Below are 19,786 nucleotides of genomic sequence, written 5' to 3' on the forward strand. Positions count from 1 at the left end.
TGTATATGTATATGTATATATATATATATATATATGTATATATATATATATATATGTATATGTATATATATATATATATGTATATATACATATATATATGTTTATATATATATATATATAAACATATATATATGTATATCCATATATATATCCATTAAAACTCTGTGGGTGGCAGTCACCATCCTGTCACTGCAGCTTTCAACTGCACAGACAGCCAAACTTGTTGACACGCTGCATGTAGACGTTGACAACGTATTGACTTCTGTGAGGAAACGCTGCGCCAGAGTTGCCATTCTGACTCCGTGTCTCAGCAAAATCCTGCATACAGTGAGCGCACAAACACACCGTCACTCACCGGATGATTGGGCGCTCGGGCCCTCCTCGGGTTTAGAGCAAATAATTAAGTGCTGTTTCTGTGCGTGCGCATTAAGAGGCATCAAAAATGCATTCCTGTTTTCTATTAGCTGATATGTTCAAGGGAACAAAATGGTCTTCGCAGACTCCTCGGCGCGAGCGCTGTCGAAGATGAAAGATTCATGCATTTGAATGTGGCTGTGAACTAAGACATGACAAAAGTGCACTGCTGCTGAGCTGTGCTAAGCAGCGTGGGTGGACCAGGGATCCACTGCTGTGTTTCTCTCGCATCATTATTCTCTCCTCTCTTTTTTTTTTCCTCCTCTTTTCCCCCTGCCTCTCACTCCTCGGCTCTGTGACTCCAGCACAGTGGGGAGATCAGCTAAGGAGGTTTACACTCCTTCCCTCTCAAACATACATTAGCAGAGGCACATACACAAGATAATGCGTGCGGTTCTCGCCTAAATGCAATAAGGGGCAGTGAGAGAGACGTCTGATGGAGCTCCAGTAGAGTAAAAAGGTTGGAGGATATAACAGCGAGGCAGGAAGAGATGGAAATCTTATTTTTGGCTCTGGTAAAAACGAGCCTCCTTTCTTTTTTTGCCCCTGCTACACTTCTATGAATGTTTTCAGAGAATCAAGAGAGGCGTCACGAACAACCTGGATGGTTGAGACAGGACACAGTTCCTAATCAAAGGCATTAATCCACACTTAGTTAAGGCTTTATTTTGTGTCAGCGCTGCACAAGCTGTTCTATACATTCTGTTGATTTGTTGTTCCACCTTAAAATCGGATGCTTTCTTGGCTGCTGGTACTCTGCACTGCTGCCATAGCGACCGTGTTGGAGAACGGCTCCAGCTCACGGACAAAAGTTTGTTTTTTTACCACTTCCTGTGTATGAATTGCTGGACTGAGTGACTTGGAAGGAACAATAACTTTAGGATTTCTAATTTAAAATCTCCAGGGCTTTTTATTTTTGTCCTCTGGGAATAATTTAATTTGAATTACATTTGAAGACGCTTTAGTTGAAATTGTTACTGCAATTCTTTATTGTGATTTATGTATATTTTATAGTTGTTTTATTGCTGTGCCATGCATCTCCTCTATGCTTGGTCATAACGAGGCTTCCTCCCACGTATATACTAGCCTGCTGCCATAAATACCTAACCTGTCGTACCAGATGGTTCACTGTGCACAACCATCTGGGAAGTCGTCGCTGGTAAGCTTTTGGATCCAGGCAGGCGCAGACAAGGAAAAAAACTTGATATGTGATAGGATGAATTATCTATCACAGGCAGCTTCACTTTAAACCGAGCCACTTAATCAAATCAAACTCTTGTCCAAGTCAGTGACAGAGGAGCAGGGACACATTTTTCTTTGAGAAACGATCTTCTTTACTTTTCTTTCAGTGAAGAATTCATCTGCATTTGTGATGAAACGGTGCGTTAAACTGCCTGTGTGTAAGTGTTTGTGAATTTGCATTTTAAAGTTAGTCCAGGCTTGTTTTGTAGTGGAACTGCACACTGTATTTCAAAGTAGTCCATTTCCTTACTTGCGTTCCAGGTCATAAACGATTGCCTTGAAAGATTAGATTATAAATCCACAGCGCTTCATGTATTATAATCTCGTAATGCTGTGAAAGATCTTTATATCCACCTGTTTTCTTATGAGCAGTACAAATTTAGATCTTCTGTCTGCTGTTTCCAATCAAGCAGCGTACAAGGAACTGCAAATACCCTCCAGCTGCCTGTTTGCCCTGTGAGCGTGATAACTTAAAAAATGAGCAACTTGATGACTTCCATTTTTGTGTGATGCTGCATCAAGATGTCAGAAAGATCCTTATCGAAACTTGGGTTGCCACGTCAAAACCCAAGGTGGCCACCACTATTATACAGGTGGTGCAGAGGTTAGAGAAGGTGGGTCTGTGATTGAAAGGTCACCGGATCAACTCCTTGGACCAACGACATCAAATCGGTACCCATATATATATATATATATATATATATATATATATATATATATATATATGTATGTATATGTATGTATTCTAGCTCTGTTCTTATGCAATGCAACTTCTACCCACTTGAAATTCTTGCACCAAAAACATTCACGTTTACTTGTATTCTCTGATTTAATACAGTCCAGAACAGCACTCCTCTTGAAAACTACAAAATGTTTTCTGTTAAAAATCCCTCAGCTGCAGGGGACATGGTCTTACCAATATTTCATAGTGGACTGCAGGCCTTATTGATCAAAGCTCATACAACTTAACTTTGAGTAAGAAAGATTAATCATGCAGTTTTTGGACTACAGCACATTTACAGATGAAACAACGTGCTAGTTTTCAAAGATTACTGTGTGTCAAAGTTTGTCATGGACATTTGTTTTTAAAGCATTTCAATTTTTATTAACGGCTGGAAAAAATGAAAAGATGCATTCTCATTGTTTGAACAGATTGTGACTGCAGCCTCAGCAGGACCCTGCTCCTCATCACTCATTGTTCCACATCTGTTGTCTCCTGGTCCGGATTATTCTGAGCCATCTTTAACTTCTGACTCACATCCTTCACATCAGGTGCCTTTCTCGCTTCTTGTTGGGAAAAGATGCTGCTAGGGACAGATTTCTGCAGGTGTTTCCATGGAAGCTACAAAAGGAGGAGTGAAGTGTGTGTCCACTCAAAAACATATGAAGATGAGGGTGTGGGGAATGTTCATGTCTTTTAGCTGACGTCATATCTATTCAGCTAATTTCTCACACAACATTTCTAAAGATCAGCCGTTTGTGACCGGGAACACCAAGATTGTGACAAATGTTAAGTAAAACATCCAAAATTTAATTAAAATGATCATGATTCATTTTTCTGTTAAAATGACTTCTGCAGACGTCATTAACTCCTAATTAAATCAGATTAAAGAAACAATGTTTCCAGAAAGAACACCACTAAAACAGTCATACTGGTCAGAACACATTTAGAGGGTTAGGAGTAAATGTTGCCATCTAAAACATCTCAAACTTAAACAAACAATATCCTCCAGTATTTCAAATGGATGGATTAAATATTGTAATTTTTTTAACGTTGCTTAAACAACTGTCTAACACAAAAGTTACAGATAAGTGGTTATTATCACTGAAGACTGGTTGTGTTGCAGCACACTTCACAGTGGTGTGCAATTTGTTCTACGTGAAAAACAAAGTTTTAAAATTGATAAAAAAATTTAAAAAAAGAGCAGTTAAAGCAAACATCATGTGAATTTTTTTTATGCATTACTTTTGCATCAGATAGTTATGGTGGCCAACAGGTGCAAACAACGGTGAAATGCACAGTAAACAGATAAAAGTGCAGCAAACACATGAATGATGCAAACTCCAAAACAAAAATCAAATGCAACATAAAAATACTGCAACCACAGAAAATATACAGAAGAAAACAAATGCAATGGAAAAACTGCTGCAAATACCAAAAACACTAATCCCCACCAAAACAACTGCAAGTTAGAAACTCTGCTAAACATTAGTTACACAATGGCTTTAAATCATGTGATTTGCTATTTCATAGTAAAACCAGACATTATAATAAGATAAACATGAAAAAAAAGCATTAGAATTTTTTTTTTCCACAATATGAAATTTTTCTGGTTTAGGGAGTAGAGGTTCAAAACAAGCAGTAAGTATAGCTAAGATGATTTGGCACATCCCTAAGACCTGCCACTGTAAAGTGTAAATACTTCCAGTAATTGTAGTGGTGGTTATGGTGTTTGGATAAGTATATAAGATCTAGCAGTTTGCAAAAGAGGCTAGTTTTTAAACTATTTTTGCCTTATTTCTAAATATTTTCAACCAAGTTCACTAATCTTTGTGAAGTCAACATTTACTACCTTAAAGCCAATATGTTATGGATAAATTAGGACAGAAAATATGGTCTTTAGATACTTTGTACATAATCAAAACAGTGCTATTTAAGATTTTGCTGTAAATTATTGGGGGTACCATCATTCTCAAGACAATTGCAGCTCCGGTGTTCCAATTTTTGTACGATCAGGCTTAAAATAACCAGAAGACATTTCTCTTTAAAATAAAATATATTGCAGCTTTAAGTACTTGATGCACATTAAAACTTTTAAAATAAGCCACTTTTTGGCCAGTGGCCACTCAGCTCTCATTACAGGGTCTGGTCCCAAATGACTTGGGGGGTCGAATCCCCCTACTCGTCTGGTGCACTTTAGTTTTATGGAGCGAGTTTAAATGTTTTCCTTGCAGTTATTTTGTTGTTTGTATTGTTTTCTCTTCTATTTTTTTTTTTTTCTGTGATTGCAGAATTTTTCTTTTGCAGTATTTTTCTGTTGAATTTGTTTTTGTTTGTTTGTTTGTTAGAGTGTATTTTGTATTTGTTTTGAAGTTTGTATCATTCATGTGTTTGCTGTGTGTCTGTTTGCACCTGTCTGCCACTGTAGATAGTGTTTGAGACTGGGTATAATTAATATGGCTCATCTCGCAACATGTTTCAGTAGAACGTCCTTCAAAGGACCGCAGGTGGAGCTGAGCGTGGCGAGAGGACTGGAAAAATACTGACCGAGGAGAAGTGGCTTGTGGCACAGAAGAAGTAAACCAGGGCTGTCCAGTCCTGGTCCTCAAGGGCCACTATCCTACATGATTTAGAGGGTTCTCTGCTCCAACACAACTGGTTTGAATCAATGAGAGGTTGATAGTATTCTGCAGAACATGGAGAGGTAAATCAGCCATGAATCAGGTGTGTTGGAGCAGAAAAACAAGTGAAACATATGGATATTGGCCCTCAAGGACCAGGTTTAGACACCCCCAGACTAAACTTCGTTAAAAAGTCTTCATTTGATCCAAAATGCTGCTACCAAAGTTTAATGAGTTAATAGGCGAGATCATATCACTCCAGTTTTAGCTTCTCTCCACTGGCTCCCTAGTAAATGCAGAACTGAATTCAAAATCTTACTTCTAACCTACAAAGCTCTCAACAACCTAGCTCCATCTTACAGTATATTACTGATTTTATTGTTCCTTATTTTCCTAACAGAGAACTTCACACTCAGACTGCAGGTTTATTTGTGGTTCCTAGAGTTTCCAAAAGCAGGATGGGAAGAAGATCTTCCAGTTATCAGGCTCCTCTCTTGTGGAACCAACTTCCAGTTTCTGTCTGTGAGTTTGACACATTGTCCAGTTTTAAGACTGGGCTGAAGACTTTCTTTTTTGATAAATCCTATAGTTAGGGCCAGCTTGGGTTTCCTGAGCTATCCCTTAAAGCTCCCTCATACTCAGGCAGACCTCAGTCCGTGGAGGTCCGCACGTATCGGATTAGCGTCGAAGTGGACGCCCGAAGGGCATGTCCGTGCAAGGCTTAAGTTTTATGACCGTGTGCGTGTACTCTGTGTCACACAATAAACTGCCTGGCGACGGACTGTTTTGTATGCGACACCAATGTATTAAATTCCTCTTCTTCATCCCTGATCTGGCCTTTTCTTTAGTTTTTTTTTTTTTTTTTTTGCCAAAAGGCAAGCAATCTCTTCCTCCTCGTCCGTTGACGCCATGACTGAAATGGTGAGAAATGAAGGAATTTGTCACAAGCAAATTAAACTCAGGTCCAGCGTGGCTGCAGGAGGGTCTGGAGATTTCCTGGTGGGCTGGTCTGATGTGTGGGCTGCAGGGCCAGCGCTCCCTGGTTTTTATTTGTACTTTTTAGAACTTTTTATTAACAACATATAAACACAGAACACCACTGCTGCTTGCTGCCAGCTCTCTTTTTTTTTTTTTTTGTGACCTGTCTATCAATCCAGTAGGCGTGTCAGCAAATGACTAATCGGCAACCTCAATTTGTCCCGAAGGTAAACACTCCTTGCCTGCAGAGCTGGTCTGCAGCCGCTCAGGGTGGAAGCTCGAGTATGAAGTCTCAACCCACTGCGGACAGTGCGCACAGTTTACGTGCAGACTGAGGTCCGCCCGTGTGTACAAGCCTTTAGTTATGCTGCTATAGGCTTGAACTTATGGAGGACAAATTGACCACATGTCCCCCCTCTGCTGCTGTCTTTACTTGATCTGTTTGTATTTGTAATTATTTCTATCCTTAACATGTTTTTGTTTGTCTTTCCTCCTATAGAAAGTACATCTGGACCTGCCATTCTGTTTGTTTGTTTCTCCTTCCTGTCCTTTCAAACTCCGGCAGGTCAAAACAGACGGCTGCTCATCCTGAGCCTGGTTCTGCTGGAGGTTTGTTCCTGCTAAAAGGGAGTTTTTCTTTCCACTGTTGCCTTTGTTCTTGCTCAGGATGGGAGACTGCGACGAGGTGAAGATTCAACACAATCTGCTGGCTTCCTTAGATAGAGAACTTTACTAATTTGCTTTTTCATGTATGTGAATGTTTCTGTTCAGTGCCCTGAGATGACTTCTGTTGTGACTTGGCGCTATAGAAATAAACTGAATCGAACTGAATTAAACAACAAAAGAGAACTAAACACGATAATCACAAAACACAGAAAACAAACTTACTGACCAGAAATGAACAAACCATGAATCCCAACAAAAGACTGTCAAGAAATAACCAAAACATACAGATCCTGACACTGACTGCCATCTACTACAGGTAAGATACTAACTACTATGAAGTTCTGCCAGAACTCTAACCTCTCCTTACCCACTTAAATCTTCACATATCCAACAGAATTTCTGCCAGATTGAAGAGACCCACACCAGAGCCAACGTTTGACTGATTAAAATATGTTTTCACGTCAATCAGTCAAGTTTAGCTTTGAATTCACTACATGCATGTTCAGCAGTTTAAATCTAATACTTTTATGTTAATACAAACATTTGATTTAGTCAAACAAATGTGCACCATAATATGTTGTATTGTACAGTATTTTAATAGTTTTTTTTTTTTTTAATCTGCAGAATTCAGTGATGTCTGCAACCAGGATTCAGATTTATTCAAATCTCTGCTTCCTCTTAGTTTTCCAGTCAGAGAAGCTATAGTGAAATATTACGGAATAATAAATCTATACAACACAGCAAAATCTGAACAGGCGGTAAAGGAGCAGCGACTAAAATAGAATAATTCATATTTTGGGACCAGTTCTGGGTCACCTGGGTGGTGGAGCTGTCACAGAGCATGAAGCAAGGTGAACGCACCGGACAGTCCATCACAAGGTCGACACAGAAACACCCCCCATGCATGAGCACGCTCTCTCCTCTCAACAATTTAAAATCCCCAGTTAACTGAACATGTACTTCAGACTGTCAGAGGACACTGGAAAACCCTGAGAGACGCAAACGAAACACAAAATGACCTTCACGGCTCTGATTCAAATCAGAAATCTGTTTCTTTGTGGCTGCAGTGCTAACTGACATCACCAAGCCTGTTTGGGAGAAATAATTGCATTTTTTCATGCATTTCAGAGAAATCTTCTTAGTAATAATATATAAACCTTAAGAAGTTAGAAATATTTAGAGGTGGACTTCAACAATTGGATTTTGCATGCTTTTTTTATGTAGCCGAACTTGCTTACAATAGTGAACTTTTGTTGTTGTTTTGCATCTCATGATTCATTTATTATTAATTGTTCATAAATAACTAACATGAAAAAAACTGCACATCAGGCGTTTGTGTGCAGGACTAAAAATATGCATGACAAAAGTATGAAGAGAAACAAAGGGAGACGTTGTGTTACCTCTCAGGATCACTTCTTGAGGGTGTGTAATTGTCTGATTGTTGTGAAAACTGTCAACTCATTTCGAGCAGCTGCTCCCACACTTTCAGATCTGACTGAAAAACGATCCCTGTGGGACGGATATTTGTACTAAACACAACAAAACTCAGGCTCTCTCCCTGAAAAATGACACGAGATGGAAATTTAGCCCATTTATCACGCCACTCAAAGTCCTCCGGTAACACCGTGAGATTTATTAATCTCACTAAAGAGGTGCTGGAGGTTCAGAATAAATCAGCATGACTTGCTCTCTGATGCCACAAAGGCTGCTTTAAGTAATAGACTTAATTAATAATAAAAATCTTACCAAAAAAAAAGAGGGGAATTTTTCATGGTGTACCAAAGCTACAAGCATTTCTTCTTTTCTTTAATAATAATAATAATAATAATAATAATTTATTCAATTTGTACTGCACTTTACATTTTACATTTTCAAAGTGCTTCAATATAAAATATCTAGAGAGAATAAAACATGGGCTAAAAAAAAAAAGACTAAAAATTTTAAAAACTAAAAAAACTCAAAACAGCAGGATTAAAAATACCTTTAAACACTATACAATCTTTTAAATGTTTTTTAATCTTTAAATCCAACTGAAGATTTTACTTATGGAAGGATTTTTATCCACTGGATGTTTATTTTTGTGATAGTTTATGTTGAAAATTGGCAGTAAAGTGATCCAAAAAGGAAGAAGCTGAAACAAAATCCAGCTGTTCAGGCCGAACTACAGTAAAGAATACACAAAGAAGCACCCAACCAACCGACTGCTACATTTGATCCACCGCTTCCTTTAAAACTAATAAAAATAAATAAAAGAACTACAATGAGCAGACGTCACCTCCATGAAGATGATACCGACGTCTGACTGTGTTTAATCTAATAGCCAGCAGAATCTCCTTTAGCTCATTTGGCGAAAACACAAAGTACTTCAAAGAGGCCTTTAATGATCAGTGGCAGACGTACGTAACAGAAAATTTGTAACGACAGAGGTTCTTCTGGTTTTAAACTCCTCTCCCTGCTGGCTCTGCATCTCCTTTCTCTTGTGCATGTTAGATCAGTTCTCATTATCTCTCCACCGCTGATTGTTCAGCAGCACTCTCCTTCTGCTCAAGGAGGACTAATGTTCAACTACAGGCAAAAACAACAAATATTTACTCAGCACGTGTCTAAAAGTGTTACTTTAACGAATGAATAAAACAGAATATGAACAGAATCTGCGTGTCATCTGTCATGTTACGCATGAAAAATAAGCTAGTGGGAACTTTTTAGCCTGTTGTAGCCGGATGCAATTGTTCATTTTTGGAGCAATATTCATCTAATGTCAACAGAAACTGTGGCTTTTCAAGTGAATTAAAATGTTGCCTACACACAAAAACTCAGACTCACTGACTAGTAAACCAGAGGCTGAAAATACCAGTTTATTATGACAGGGTAAGGTAATTTACCCTCCCCGGGTAGAAAAGCACAGTTATGGCATAAATCCACCATCTCGTTCTCTCTGGATATTCTATTTTTTGTTAGAATCCTGTAAAAGCACCCACCTGGCCTTTCTCCACCTCGATTAGTGCATCCGATAGTTCAGCAACTATCCGGCTTTTTGGCTAATGTACTCTTGAAGATGTTTAAACTATAGCCAGCGTGGCTCGATGGAAGAGCTGGACCTCCTGCCCTCCAAGTCGGAGTTTCCCAGCAGCTTTGACATCACGTGAAAACGATAGCGTGTGTTGGCCGCTGGGACTGAGCTACTTTTAGGGCCTAGTGGACATTTATAGTAACTTATACAATATAATAATGATCATGTGCACATTATTTTTGAGGTTTTAAGTGGAGTTTATATTCATTCAAACTTTATTTAGACAGGTTAATCCCATTGAGCCTCGGGGACTCATTTACAAGCGAGACTTGATTTTAACAAAGACTGATGACAACAGTGGACAACAACGACAATAATAGACAATCATAAAGGATGTGTAAAATTTTTTTACAAGTGAAGATAAAATGATAATTAAAAGGAAAAGTAGTGGAAAAAACAGCCAGATTACGAGGCGGAGTAGAAAACTAAAAACGGGAACATGTACTTTGGTTTTTGCCAGAAACTTAACACTTAAAGAGGTCAAGAGGTCAAGAGGTCAAGGTCAAGAGTTTCTAAAGTTTGAAGCACAGAAAAATGACATAACTGAACCACCATCTGAAATTATGACAACGTTCACTCTCTCGTGGTTTATGCTCTAAGTTTACCATTATGGACCACCACCAGCAGAAGGTTTTCATTTAATCAAAGAAATCAATTTTTCTCTGGACCAAATCATTTAAAAGTGTCGTGAGAAAAGATGAAAGAAAAGTCAAGATGTAGAAATTCAGCAAACCAAATAACTAGAAACACTGCAAGCATGTTGATATTAATCCTAATCTGCTGATATTACACAGAGTGGAAGGATATACAACTACAGAGTTTTAGTTTTAAAACAAAATCTACATTTAGGAACAAAAAAAAAAAGTCCCTGCCTCCTGACTTCATGAAAAAAAGTTGGTTGTCTGAATTAGAATTTAGAATTTAGAAGTTATAATTTAGCAGAATAAAGAAGCACAAACTGCAAGATGAAAAAAACAACTGAATAATGGGAGAAAACTTTTCTTCAGTCGTCTACACCCCCCCCCCCATAATATTTACAATAATAATAATAACAATAATAATATTAATAATAATATTAATAATAATATTAATATAATAATAATAATACACAAATTACAGTAATTAATTAAAACCATAGTACTGTTTTTTTTTTCTTCCGGCTGCTCCCTTCTTCAGGGGTCGGCACAGCGAACCAGCTCACACAAAGACTTGACAATTGTTTTTACACCGGATGTCCTTCCTGATGCACCCACAGACCACTGAGCTACCACAGCTCTCTGTGTGGAGCAGAGAGCTGCCATCTAGGGCGCCCGCGGGAGCAGATGGTGGGGGCTAAGGGCCTTGCTCAAGGGCCCAGAGTGGGGCAAATGAGGGTGGAGGCAAGTGTGGGTGTATCACCTTTTCTACCCACATCTTTATGTTGTTGGTTAAGGAAGTAGAACCGGTGACCTTACAATCACAGGCCCATCTTCTCTAGCCTCTGCGCCACCACTCAAAAAAAAAAAGACAAATGAAAATCTCATCAAAAAGCCTTCAGAAACTAAAATACATTATTCAATGTAGACTTCTACAGAGTAAAACTTGTCATCAGTGTTGGTTTGCACCTCATTGAAAATAATAAAAAGCATAACATGGCATTCATAGACTAAGTAGCGTTCATTAATTAAAAGCATCAGTACCATTTTGGGGCTCCCTAAATCTCGGGGCCCTGGGCTTCTGCCCTGATATAATCTTTGAGAAGTTCGGCCTCGATGGTGACTCAAACCTCGATCAGGATTATTTCTCTTGTTTTGGATTAAAAAACACTCTGACAGTGTGTCAGCTGAGCTTATGATGGAGAAAATAAGACAAAAGACTTTACAAATTATATTTATATTTAAAATGAACTTTTGTTGAAAATCACTTTTTAGCTCCTAACCACTTATGTTAATGTTTTGTTTTATGTCACTGGTAATAGTGGTTGATAGAAATGAACAAATATCGTAATAAAAAAGTTCCTTTCATAAAATGGTCACCAAACCTCAGTGTTTGTGTAAAATATGTATAATCTCTATCACCTGTTTTAGCTGCAAAACTCCTATCACCCCCCCCACACACATACACACACACACACACACACCCCACTCCACTCTCCACCCCCATGATTCTGTGCTTCCTGCTTTAGACTTTGACAAAAAGACAGATTGTTGGGTCTCTCCTGATTCAATCTGGAGGAGGAGAACGCTTCTTCACCGTCAGCATTTCCCACCGCCTGATAACCAGTGAAGGCCTCGCTGGGCGACCTTGGCCGTCGCAGAACTGAACGTCAGTGTTTTTCGCTTTTCTTTTGCAAAGTTACAACTAAAAACAGACTTATTAAATATGAAGCAACAGCTAGTTTTGTTTAGGCTTGTTGAACTGAACGTTCTGTTCTGAGGACACAGACAGGACTGTCTTCCTCCGTCCAAGGATCTACATGGACTACAAAACACAGTTTGGACACACACCAACTACGACCCACCTGAGACAGAACCCGAATTGTTTGCCTGCAAGCAGCAGTGATTTTAAAAGACGTCTGACATTTGTGTTCCTCCAGCGTTCTCATTCTGTGGACGAGAAAAGATAACCTGCAGCGTCGCTGATTTGGACCCAGACCACTGGATCCAGGCCAATGTCTTCACCGAGTCGGACATTTTCCTGCTAAAGGTTATGGTTGCGTATTGTTAAATAATTTAACATTTGTTTGGAGGATTGGTTCTAATCAGATTCACTGTCGTTTTTTTTTTAAATAAATTTCCTATTTTATTTTAATTTAAACCTAATTCCACAGTTAGCTCACCCTTCTCTATCATCTAATTTATCCTTCAAAGAATAACGTGAAATCATATGTTAAATGGTAAAATGGATATTGCACTATACTATATACTTATATAGTATCTGATCAAGATACTCAAAGTGCTTTACACTACAATCTGTGTCCTCATTTACCCATTCATACAGCACTCTACTAGATCTATGAAATGAGGGGTTCATTGTCTTGCCCAGGGACACTTCAACATGTGACTGCTGGTGGCGTCAAACCCTCAACTCTTGCATTGGAGGACGACTGCTCTAACCACTCAGCCATCTGAATATCATTTTTGGGTTATATTCATTCATTCATTCATTCAAGCTTTATTTATACAGATAAATCAAATTGAGCCTCGAAGACTCATTAACAAGTGAGACCTGTTTAGACAAACAAAAAGTGATGAAAACAACAACATGTATAGGATTTGGAGAGAAAAAAAATCCTAACAGACTCTTATTCCTTGGCCGAGGAAAGATAGCCTAAAAAAAATTTAAAAAACACCCCGCACATAAGCACATAGTGACACAGACATTCTGCAGGGGAGGGGAGACTCAATCATCTTTTTGTGCTATGTTACTTGGAATCATTTATCCATAACTTACTTTTTAGAAGTAAACGTAACAAAATATTTTACTATACAGTAGTCCCTCGCTACTTCACAGTTTGACTTTCGCGGAATCGCTCTTTTGCGTTTTTTCAACGTAAGATTGCACACAATACACGACTGTCAACTTTAATATTACTCACGTGATCGGGACGGTACGGGATAAAAAGTTACCGGAAAAAATTACTTCGGACAGGCGCCGCCATTTTGTAGTTTTCTTTCAATATGCCTATACTGTAACGCAGGTCAAAAGAACTACGCTACCCAGAAACCAACAATGCTTCCGGTCGCTGCTTTCTGCTGAAATGTAGGGATTGTTTTGCAACGTAAAGTTAGAAATAGCGATCTATCTATGAAGCTCACAGAACTGGCAGGAAAGTTGCAGATAATCCTGAAGCTCAATTATCCGCACACACATCAGCCTGGTGGGCTTCGTCGCTGCAGGGTAGGTCTGCAGAACCGGAACCAAGCCTGACTGGAACCGAGCTGCTGGTCTGCAGAGCTGGTGAGTACTCATATACATTTTTTCAGTACTGTACAGTACATATATGTATGTTGTTAAAATGACATAGGTTTAAGAGTTTAGAACATTGCAAGAGTGTGGGAAAGGTCTATAAAGACTTAAAATGTATATAAATATTAAAATAAATATAGAGTTCCTACTTCATGGTTTTTCACTTATCGCGGTGGTGTCTGGAACATAACCCCCGCCATAATTGGGGGACTACTATACTTAAATTATATCCTGATGCATGCTCAATAATCCAGGTAGAAAAAAATCTAAAAAAGTTAAGTCAGGGCCTCTGGACTTTTTTTTTTAATGTCCAGAGGACCTGACTTAACTTTTTTAGATATTTATATTATGTTGTCTCAGTTTCTTACATGTGATTTTAGAGCCTCAGTCTCTAGCTGCGCAGAGGTTACCTTCCAATATTCTTATTATTTGTGTTTAAGCTTGTCTTGTTTATTGTTCATAGTCTTTGTTATGATATGGGTTCTCTAATTTTTATTATTTTTCCAAAATGAGCAGCGTAGAAACACAACAACAAGGAACGAAGCCCTCCAGGGCGCAGAAGTGGCTCGAGCAGGAGCATCTTTAGAACGATGTGTGGTTATCAAATTACAGCAGATTAGACTCGTAAACTGAAACAAATCTCGTGTCTCATGTAAATGCGTGGCCGGAAGCATTTGACGACTAACACCTGAGAAAATCAGACATCATAACGCTCCTCGTTCTCCTCCACGTTCAGCTCTCTACGTTCAAAGCGGAGCTTCAAAGACGAAGGACAAGGTTCGTATCGCGCTGTCAGGTGAGCTAAAAGAATAGATTATAGCTGCGGTGACAGGAAGTAGCCAAGAGTTTAATTTTAACTTGGTTACTATGGCGACGGTGGAGTTAAAATGTCACGTAAACTCCATCCGCAAAAGTTTCTTTTCTGCTCACGCAGCCTGCAATGAATAAGCTCTTGCATCTTGTCACTCACCGTTGAAGCTGGTGTTGCGTATGTACTTCAGCAGAGTCTTTCCATCTGCAGACTCCATTTGTGGACAAACGCCAGGATGGTCGGGGCATAAGTCCCTGTGCATGTTGTGCAGCGCGTGGGCCATGGCGTACACCGCGTCAATCACAAACTGCACCTTCCCTTCCTGCTCGTACTTGGAGTCTATCCCGATGCGCTCCTGACCTGAGAGGGAGGGAACAAAATCACTTTTGAGCTATACACATCAGGAACAATTAAACTTCACATTTCCTCAGCTCCAACTCTCATCAGCATCTTCTTAATCCCCCCATCAACCATTTGCTGCTGCTTCTTCAGCTTCAGTTGTGGAGGAATGACTCCTAAAGGGGACAATGCATTAAAGAAAATCACAGGACGCTTTTAATTCTGGGGTATATCAGCTCTCCAGCTGAGCTGTGGGACAGAAGTGTTTGTGACAAAATCAGCAGAGTCAGACTGAATTACTTTGGTGTGCTACAAAGTAATAGGCAGCCAACAATGAACCTCATTTGTCCCATCTGAACAGAGATGAAGATCGCCATGAACTTTAGTTACAGACTCTGCTGCAGCAGCTTCCTGCTTTTATATCCTCCTGCCAGTGCGCTGCCCTTTCAGTAAGAGCTGCTGGAAAGGTTTCGCCAACACACAGTTTGAATACATATTTCTCAACCTCTACTTTTGCTTTCCCTACATGACGAGCTTTCTTCAGGCAGGTAAAAAGCGTGTCTTCAAACGCTTTATTAAAAATGGTCGCAGCTCGAGCGCTTTACGATCGTCATTACTGTCATTGTAATTATCGTATTTAACAGAAAAATGCAATCAGGAGAAAATTGAATCCTAGAAGAGTATTTTCTCCTCGCTGATAGCTGTCCGTGGGAGCTCGGTGATCACGTTAATAAGGAAAACACAGGAATGCGGGGTCCTTTTGTTAACCGAAGGAGCTCAGAAGCAATCTGCTCTGACATTTCAGTTCATTTCTCAAAACTTAACATACGTCTCAGCCCACACGTAACCTTTTTGATTTTCTAAGCCTTGCGCAGGGAGTTCAGTGAACAGTCCTGGAATGCAAAAAGCCATCCTGTCAGTACTTCATGTGCAGATAAATCAGCCTGGTTGGAGGTTAAAAAAGAGACGGCAGAACAGCTTCTGTACAGCCATTTTCAGTGCAATTGAAGAAAAGAAGGGAGTTTTACAGTCATTTTGCAGAGGGGTTTGTAGGACTCAGCAAAGTGGAGGAGCATCTTTTTGTCTTTGACACATGATGAAAGACACTATACAAGCAATTTTAAAGGAAACAAAATCCTTAGGCAAAGAGTCATTTGTGTCACGCTGCCATTGCCATCACCGCGAATGGAAGGAAGATTAATGCAGCGGCCCACATCTCAGCCGTCACTCACGTAGATAATTCATGCAGTGAAATGCCTGTCACGCCGTTGGCAGGCGCAGCTTAGGTAATATGAGGATGCACCACAGCTGCAAACAACACCATCATTAATACAACACAAAGGTGGTGCTGGAGCAGAATGGCTTCATGAATAGATTTTATTCAGATTTATGACAAGTTCTCTTGTAAATGCTCCTTTAAACTAGAGAAATTGCATTTCCTGCGAAAATGCAGTGTGAATGCTTATTGCAGAAGAACTTGCAGCTAAAACCATGCTTAAATGGAGCTCAAATAGATAAACAAGCCTAAAATAGCATAACAAGAACACATATTTGCTGAATCGTGTTAAAATAAGCAGAAATGAGCACAGAAATTAGGAAACTAGCTTAAAAAAACTGAAATTAGCAACAACAACAACAACAAAAATAGCTGAAAAGGGGCTGCAAATGCAGAAAGAGCTTAACTACCATGAGCGGCTAAAGCTGAAATTAGCTTTAAAAATGTGGAATTGGCTGAAAAAGCTGTAAATAGCACAAAAACAGCTAAACAGTAGAAAAAGCTGAAACTAGCAGAAATAAGCTGAAAGGCGCATAACAAGTTGAAATTATCAGAAAGAAGTTAATTAGGCTGATAGTAGAAGAAATTACAATGAAAATCTTAAATTTATCTGAAATCAGCTCAAATTAGCTAAAAAAAAAATGCTAAAAAGGTAGCTGAAAAGGTAGGCCAAGCAAAAAATAGCAGAAGAAAGCAGAAAGAAAACCTTTTCCCAATAAGTCTGAAAAAGCAGAAATTAGAGGGAAAAAACATTGTAAAAGTAGCTAAAAGGCAGAAAGAAGCTTAAATAATGAGAAGGAAGTGGTGAGAGCACATTTTTGCTGAATTAGAATAAAAAAAGTTTAAATGAGTGCAAAAAATGTGGAATTAACTGAAAAAGCTAAAATTATTAAAAACAGCTAGCTGAAATACCAGTAAAAGCTGAAAGCTGCATAAAGCAGCTGAAAGAAGCACAACAAGCTGAAATTAACGAAAGAAGTTAGAAGCACAAAAATGTTGTAGTTAGCAGAATGAGTCTGAAAGGAGTAAAAAAACAGCTGAAAAACAGCTGAAATTAGCTGAAAAAAAGTTTAAATTTTCACAAAGAAGCTGAAAGAAGCTGAACCAACACAAAACGTGAATGGATCAGTAAAATATTGTAAATAATCTAAAGATGTGAAAGATGCTCAATTCATTTTCTATAAGGAAATAAGTGGCAGAAAAGGCCAAATATTTCAAAAGCTAAAGTTGCACCAATACCAAAAGTCATAGCAGGATTGTAAAAAAAAACAAAAAAAAAACGTAAAGAAGAATAATGGATCACAATAGTGTGAAAGCTTCATAAACATTCACACAATAAAGCTGCTTGCTGTCAAGGTGGCATAGTTAAGGTAGCATACTAGGAATGTAAGAGTTGCAGGATGTTAGCCTTGGGAACAGATGGTCTGTTACTGTAGTGTGACTAAAGGATGTGGTGTGCGTTAATTATTCTAATAGTACAATTTATCTGACCAGAAGCTGCAGGGTAAAAACACCTGGTGTTAGACACAGACGAGCAGGGCCGAATCAAACCCCATCAGGCTACGGTGCCTGCAGCTTTTAATAAGCAGTTTAATCATCATCTTTCTAGTGTAAGGCAGGACACATTTCCCTAATTGTTTCATGATTTAAAACTCATGTACCTGTGCATTTGCGGCTGGTGTCCTCTCGCTTTGAAGCACTGAGCAGCCTGCAGTCAAAGTTTTCCTCCCAAAACTCTGCAAACCACACGTTCCTGCGATTGTTCTCCAGGGTGAGTGCAGTAAAATATTCATCAAATCCTGAGGAAAGAGGGGGGGAAAGGAGAATGGCTCAGCTCTGGACCAATTATCAACCCACTGTGACCTGCAGGAAATGAAACAGAAGTTGTGCAGCAGCAGCAGCTTGGCTGCGGCAGTAGCAGTTGTGTGCTGCTGGGTGTTGGAAGCACACCAACAAACACTGCTTCATCAAAATCTGACCCAAGTGGAGTCTCTTCCTCTGAAGCTCCGTGGAACTTTAATCACCTCTTTCATGTAGGAAATTGCATTAATTAAAAACAGGATGCATTATAAATAACGCAGGCTGTCTAAGTGGCGCCACAGCCTGTTGCCCGAGGCGGCGAGGTGCTGAAGGTGCTGAACAGGTTCTCTCCACTCTACAACAGACGGGCTGAAGGCATCAGTTTTTAGTGTGATGGGCTTTTAAAGAGGAGATTGGTATTCAAGCATCAGCTTGATTTCAAACAACAAATAGGAAAAAATAGGCCTTTATGGAGTGTTTTGTGTGTGGATTTTTACAGGCGAATGTGGGTCAGCAGACTGTGCGGGGCTGAAGCGACACAGTTGTTGCTTGTTGTGCTGTTTTTTATTTCTTTGTTTGACTTTTCTTGCTGAAGTCACATTTTTTTCCAGTGAGGACTTTTATCTCCATTTCACTTTTTTAACGCCGTTGTACTTTTTGTTATCCAGTCTCATCAGCTGGGTAAAGGTAATAAAGGCTAATTGCAGCTGAATGACTCAGCTGCTCCTCATTTCAGTCGACCATCAATGCATCGAGGATAAATAATGTTCTCTTTTCCCCTCTACAGTGTGCATTTCTCCCGGCTAGACCTGCCCTAATTAACGAATGCTTCATAAAAACCAGACCTCCATTTATAATGATGAGTGTTTCTATGGACCGTGACACAGATCAGAACTTAAAATAGTCTGGGAACGTTCCATTTCTCTGCTGAATTCTGCACGTCCTAGCTAACGCAAATGCCTAATAGCCTCATCTCTGCTTCCTTTTTCTGGAGGGTAGAACGTTTAGTGCACTTTATTTAAAAAAAAAAAAAGGCATTTTGTAATGGCATTTGTTTCAGAGATTAATTCAAAATATTGTAAAGTGGTCATAAAAACTAATAAAATTACAATAATACTCTGGTGTGAGGCATTTTCATTAGACAAAGTTCAGCAAGGACCTGACGACTTTTGACTTTTTAGGCAGAAAGAGCCTGGTTTGTCCAAACAATGTGCGTCCTTTGATTTCAGTGTTTGATTCACAAAGACACGACGGGCAGACGGACGGACAAACAGACGGATGGACAGACAGATGGACGGAAAGAGAGAGAGAGAGATACAGCCAGACAAACAGAGAGAGATAAATGGAGGGATGAATGGACAGACGGATGGATGGACAGACAGAGAGACAGAAGGACAGACAGACAGAGATAGATGGAGGAACGAATGGACGAATGGACAAATGGATGGACGGGTGGATGGACAGACAGACGGACAGACGGGTGGACGGACAGAGAGACAGACAGACAGACAGACGTATAGATAGATGGAGGGACGAATGATGAATGGACAGACAGACGGAAAAACAGAGAGACAGACGGACAGGCAGACAGACGAATAGATAGATGGAAGGACGAATGATGAATGGACAGACGGGTGGACAGACAAAGAGACAGACGGACAGAGAGAAAGACGAATAGATAGATGGAGGGATGAATAATGAATGGACAGACTGACGGATGGGCAAATGGACGGACGAACGGACGGTCAGAGAAACAGACAGATGGACGGACAGACGGACAGACGGACAGACAGACAGACAGACAGACAGACAGACAGACAGACAGACAGACAGACAGATAGATGATAGATGATAGATAGATAGATAGATAGATAGATAGATAGATAGATAGATAGATCGT

The 19,786-nt window shown here is 39.5% G+C and overlaps 1 protein-coding gene across 1 annotated transcript in view; it reads right to left on the reverse strand.

Annotated features, from left to right (window-relative positions):
* LOC119417253 (metabotropic glutamate receptor 7) overlaps positions 1 to 19,786 on the reverse strand; it is a 52,848-nt gene that overhangs the window by 13,748 nt on the left and 19,314 nt on the right. Inside the window, exons 4-5 of the mRNA XM_037684464.1 lie at positions 17,748 to 17,885; positions 14,631 to 14,831 (exon numbers count right to left, since the gene is read on the reverse strand). Coding sequence (XP_037540392.1) covers positions 14,631 to 14,831; positions 17,748 to 17,885 — 339 coding nt within the window. The remainder of the gene's footprint in view (positions 1 to 14,630; positions 14,832 to 17,747; positions 17,886 to 19,786) is intronic.

Source organism: Nematolebias whitei, chromosome 11 (assembly GCF_014905685.2).
Source record: "Nematolebias whitei isolate Nwh7 chromosome 11, NemWhi1, whole genome shotgun sequence".
NCBI lineage: Eukaryota > Metazoa > Chordata > Actinopteri > Cyprinodontiformes > Rivulidae > Nematolebias > Nematolebias whitei.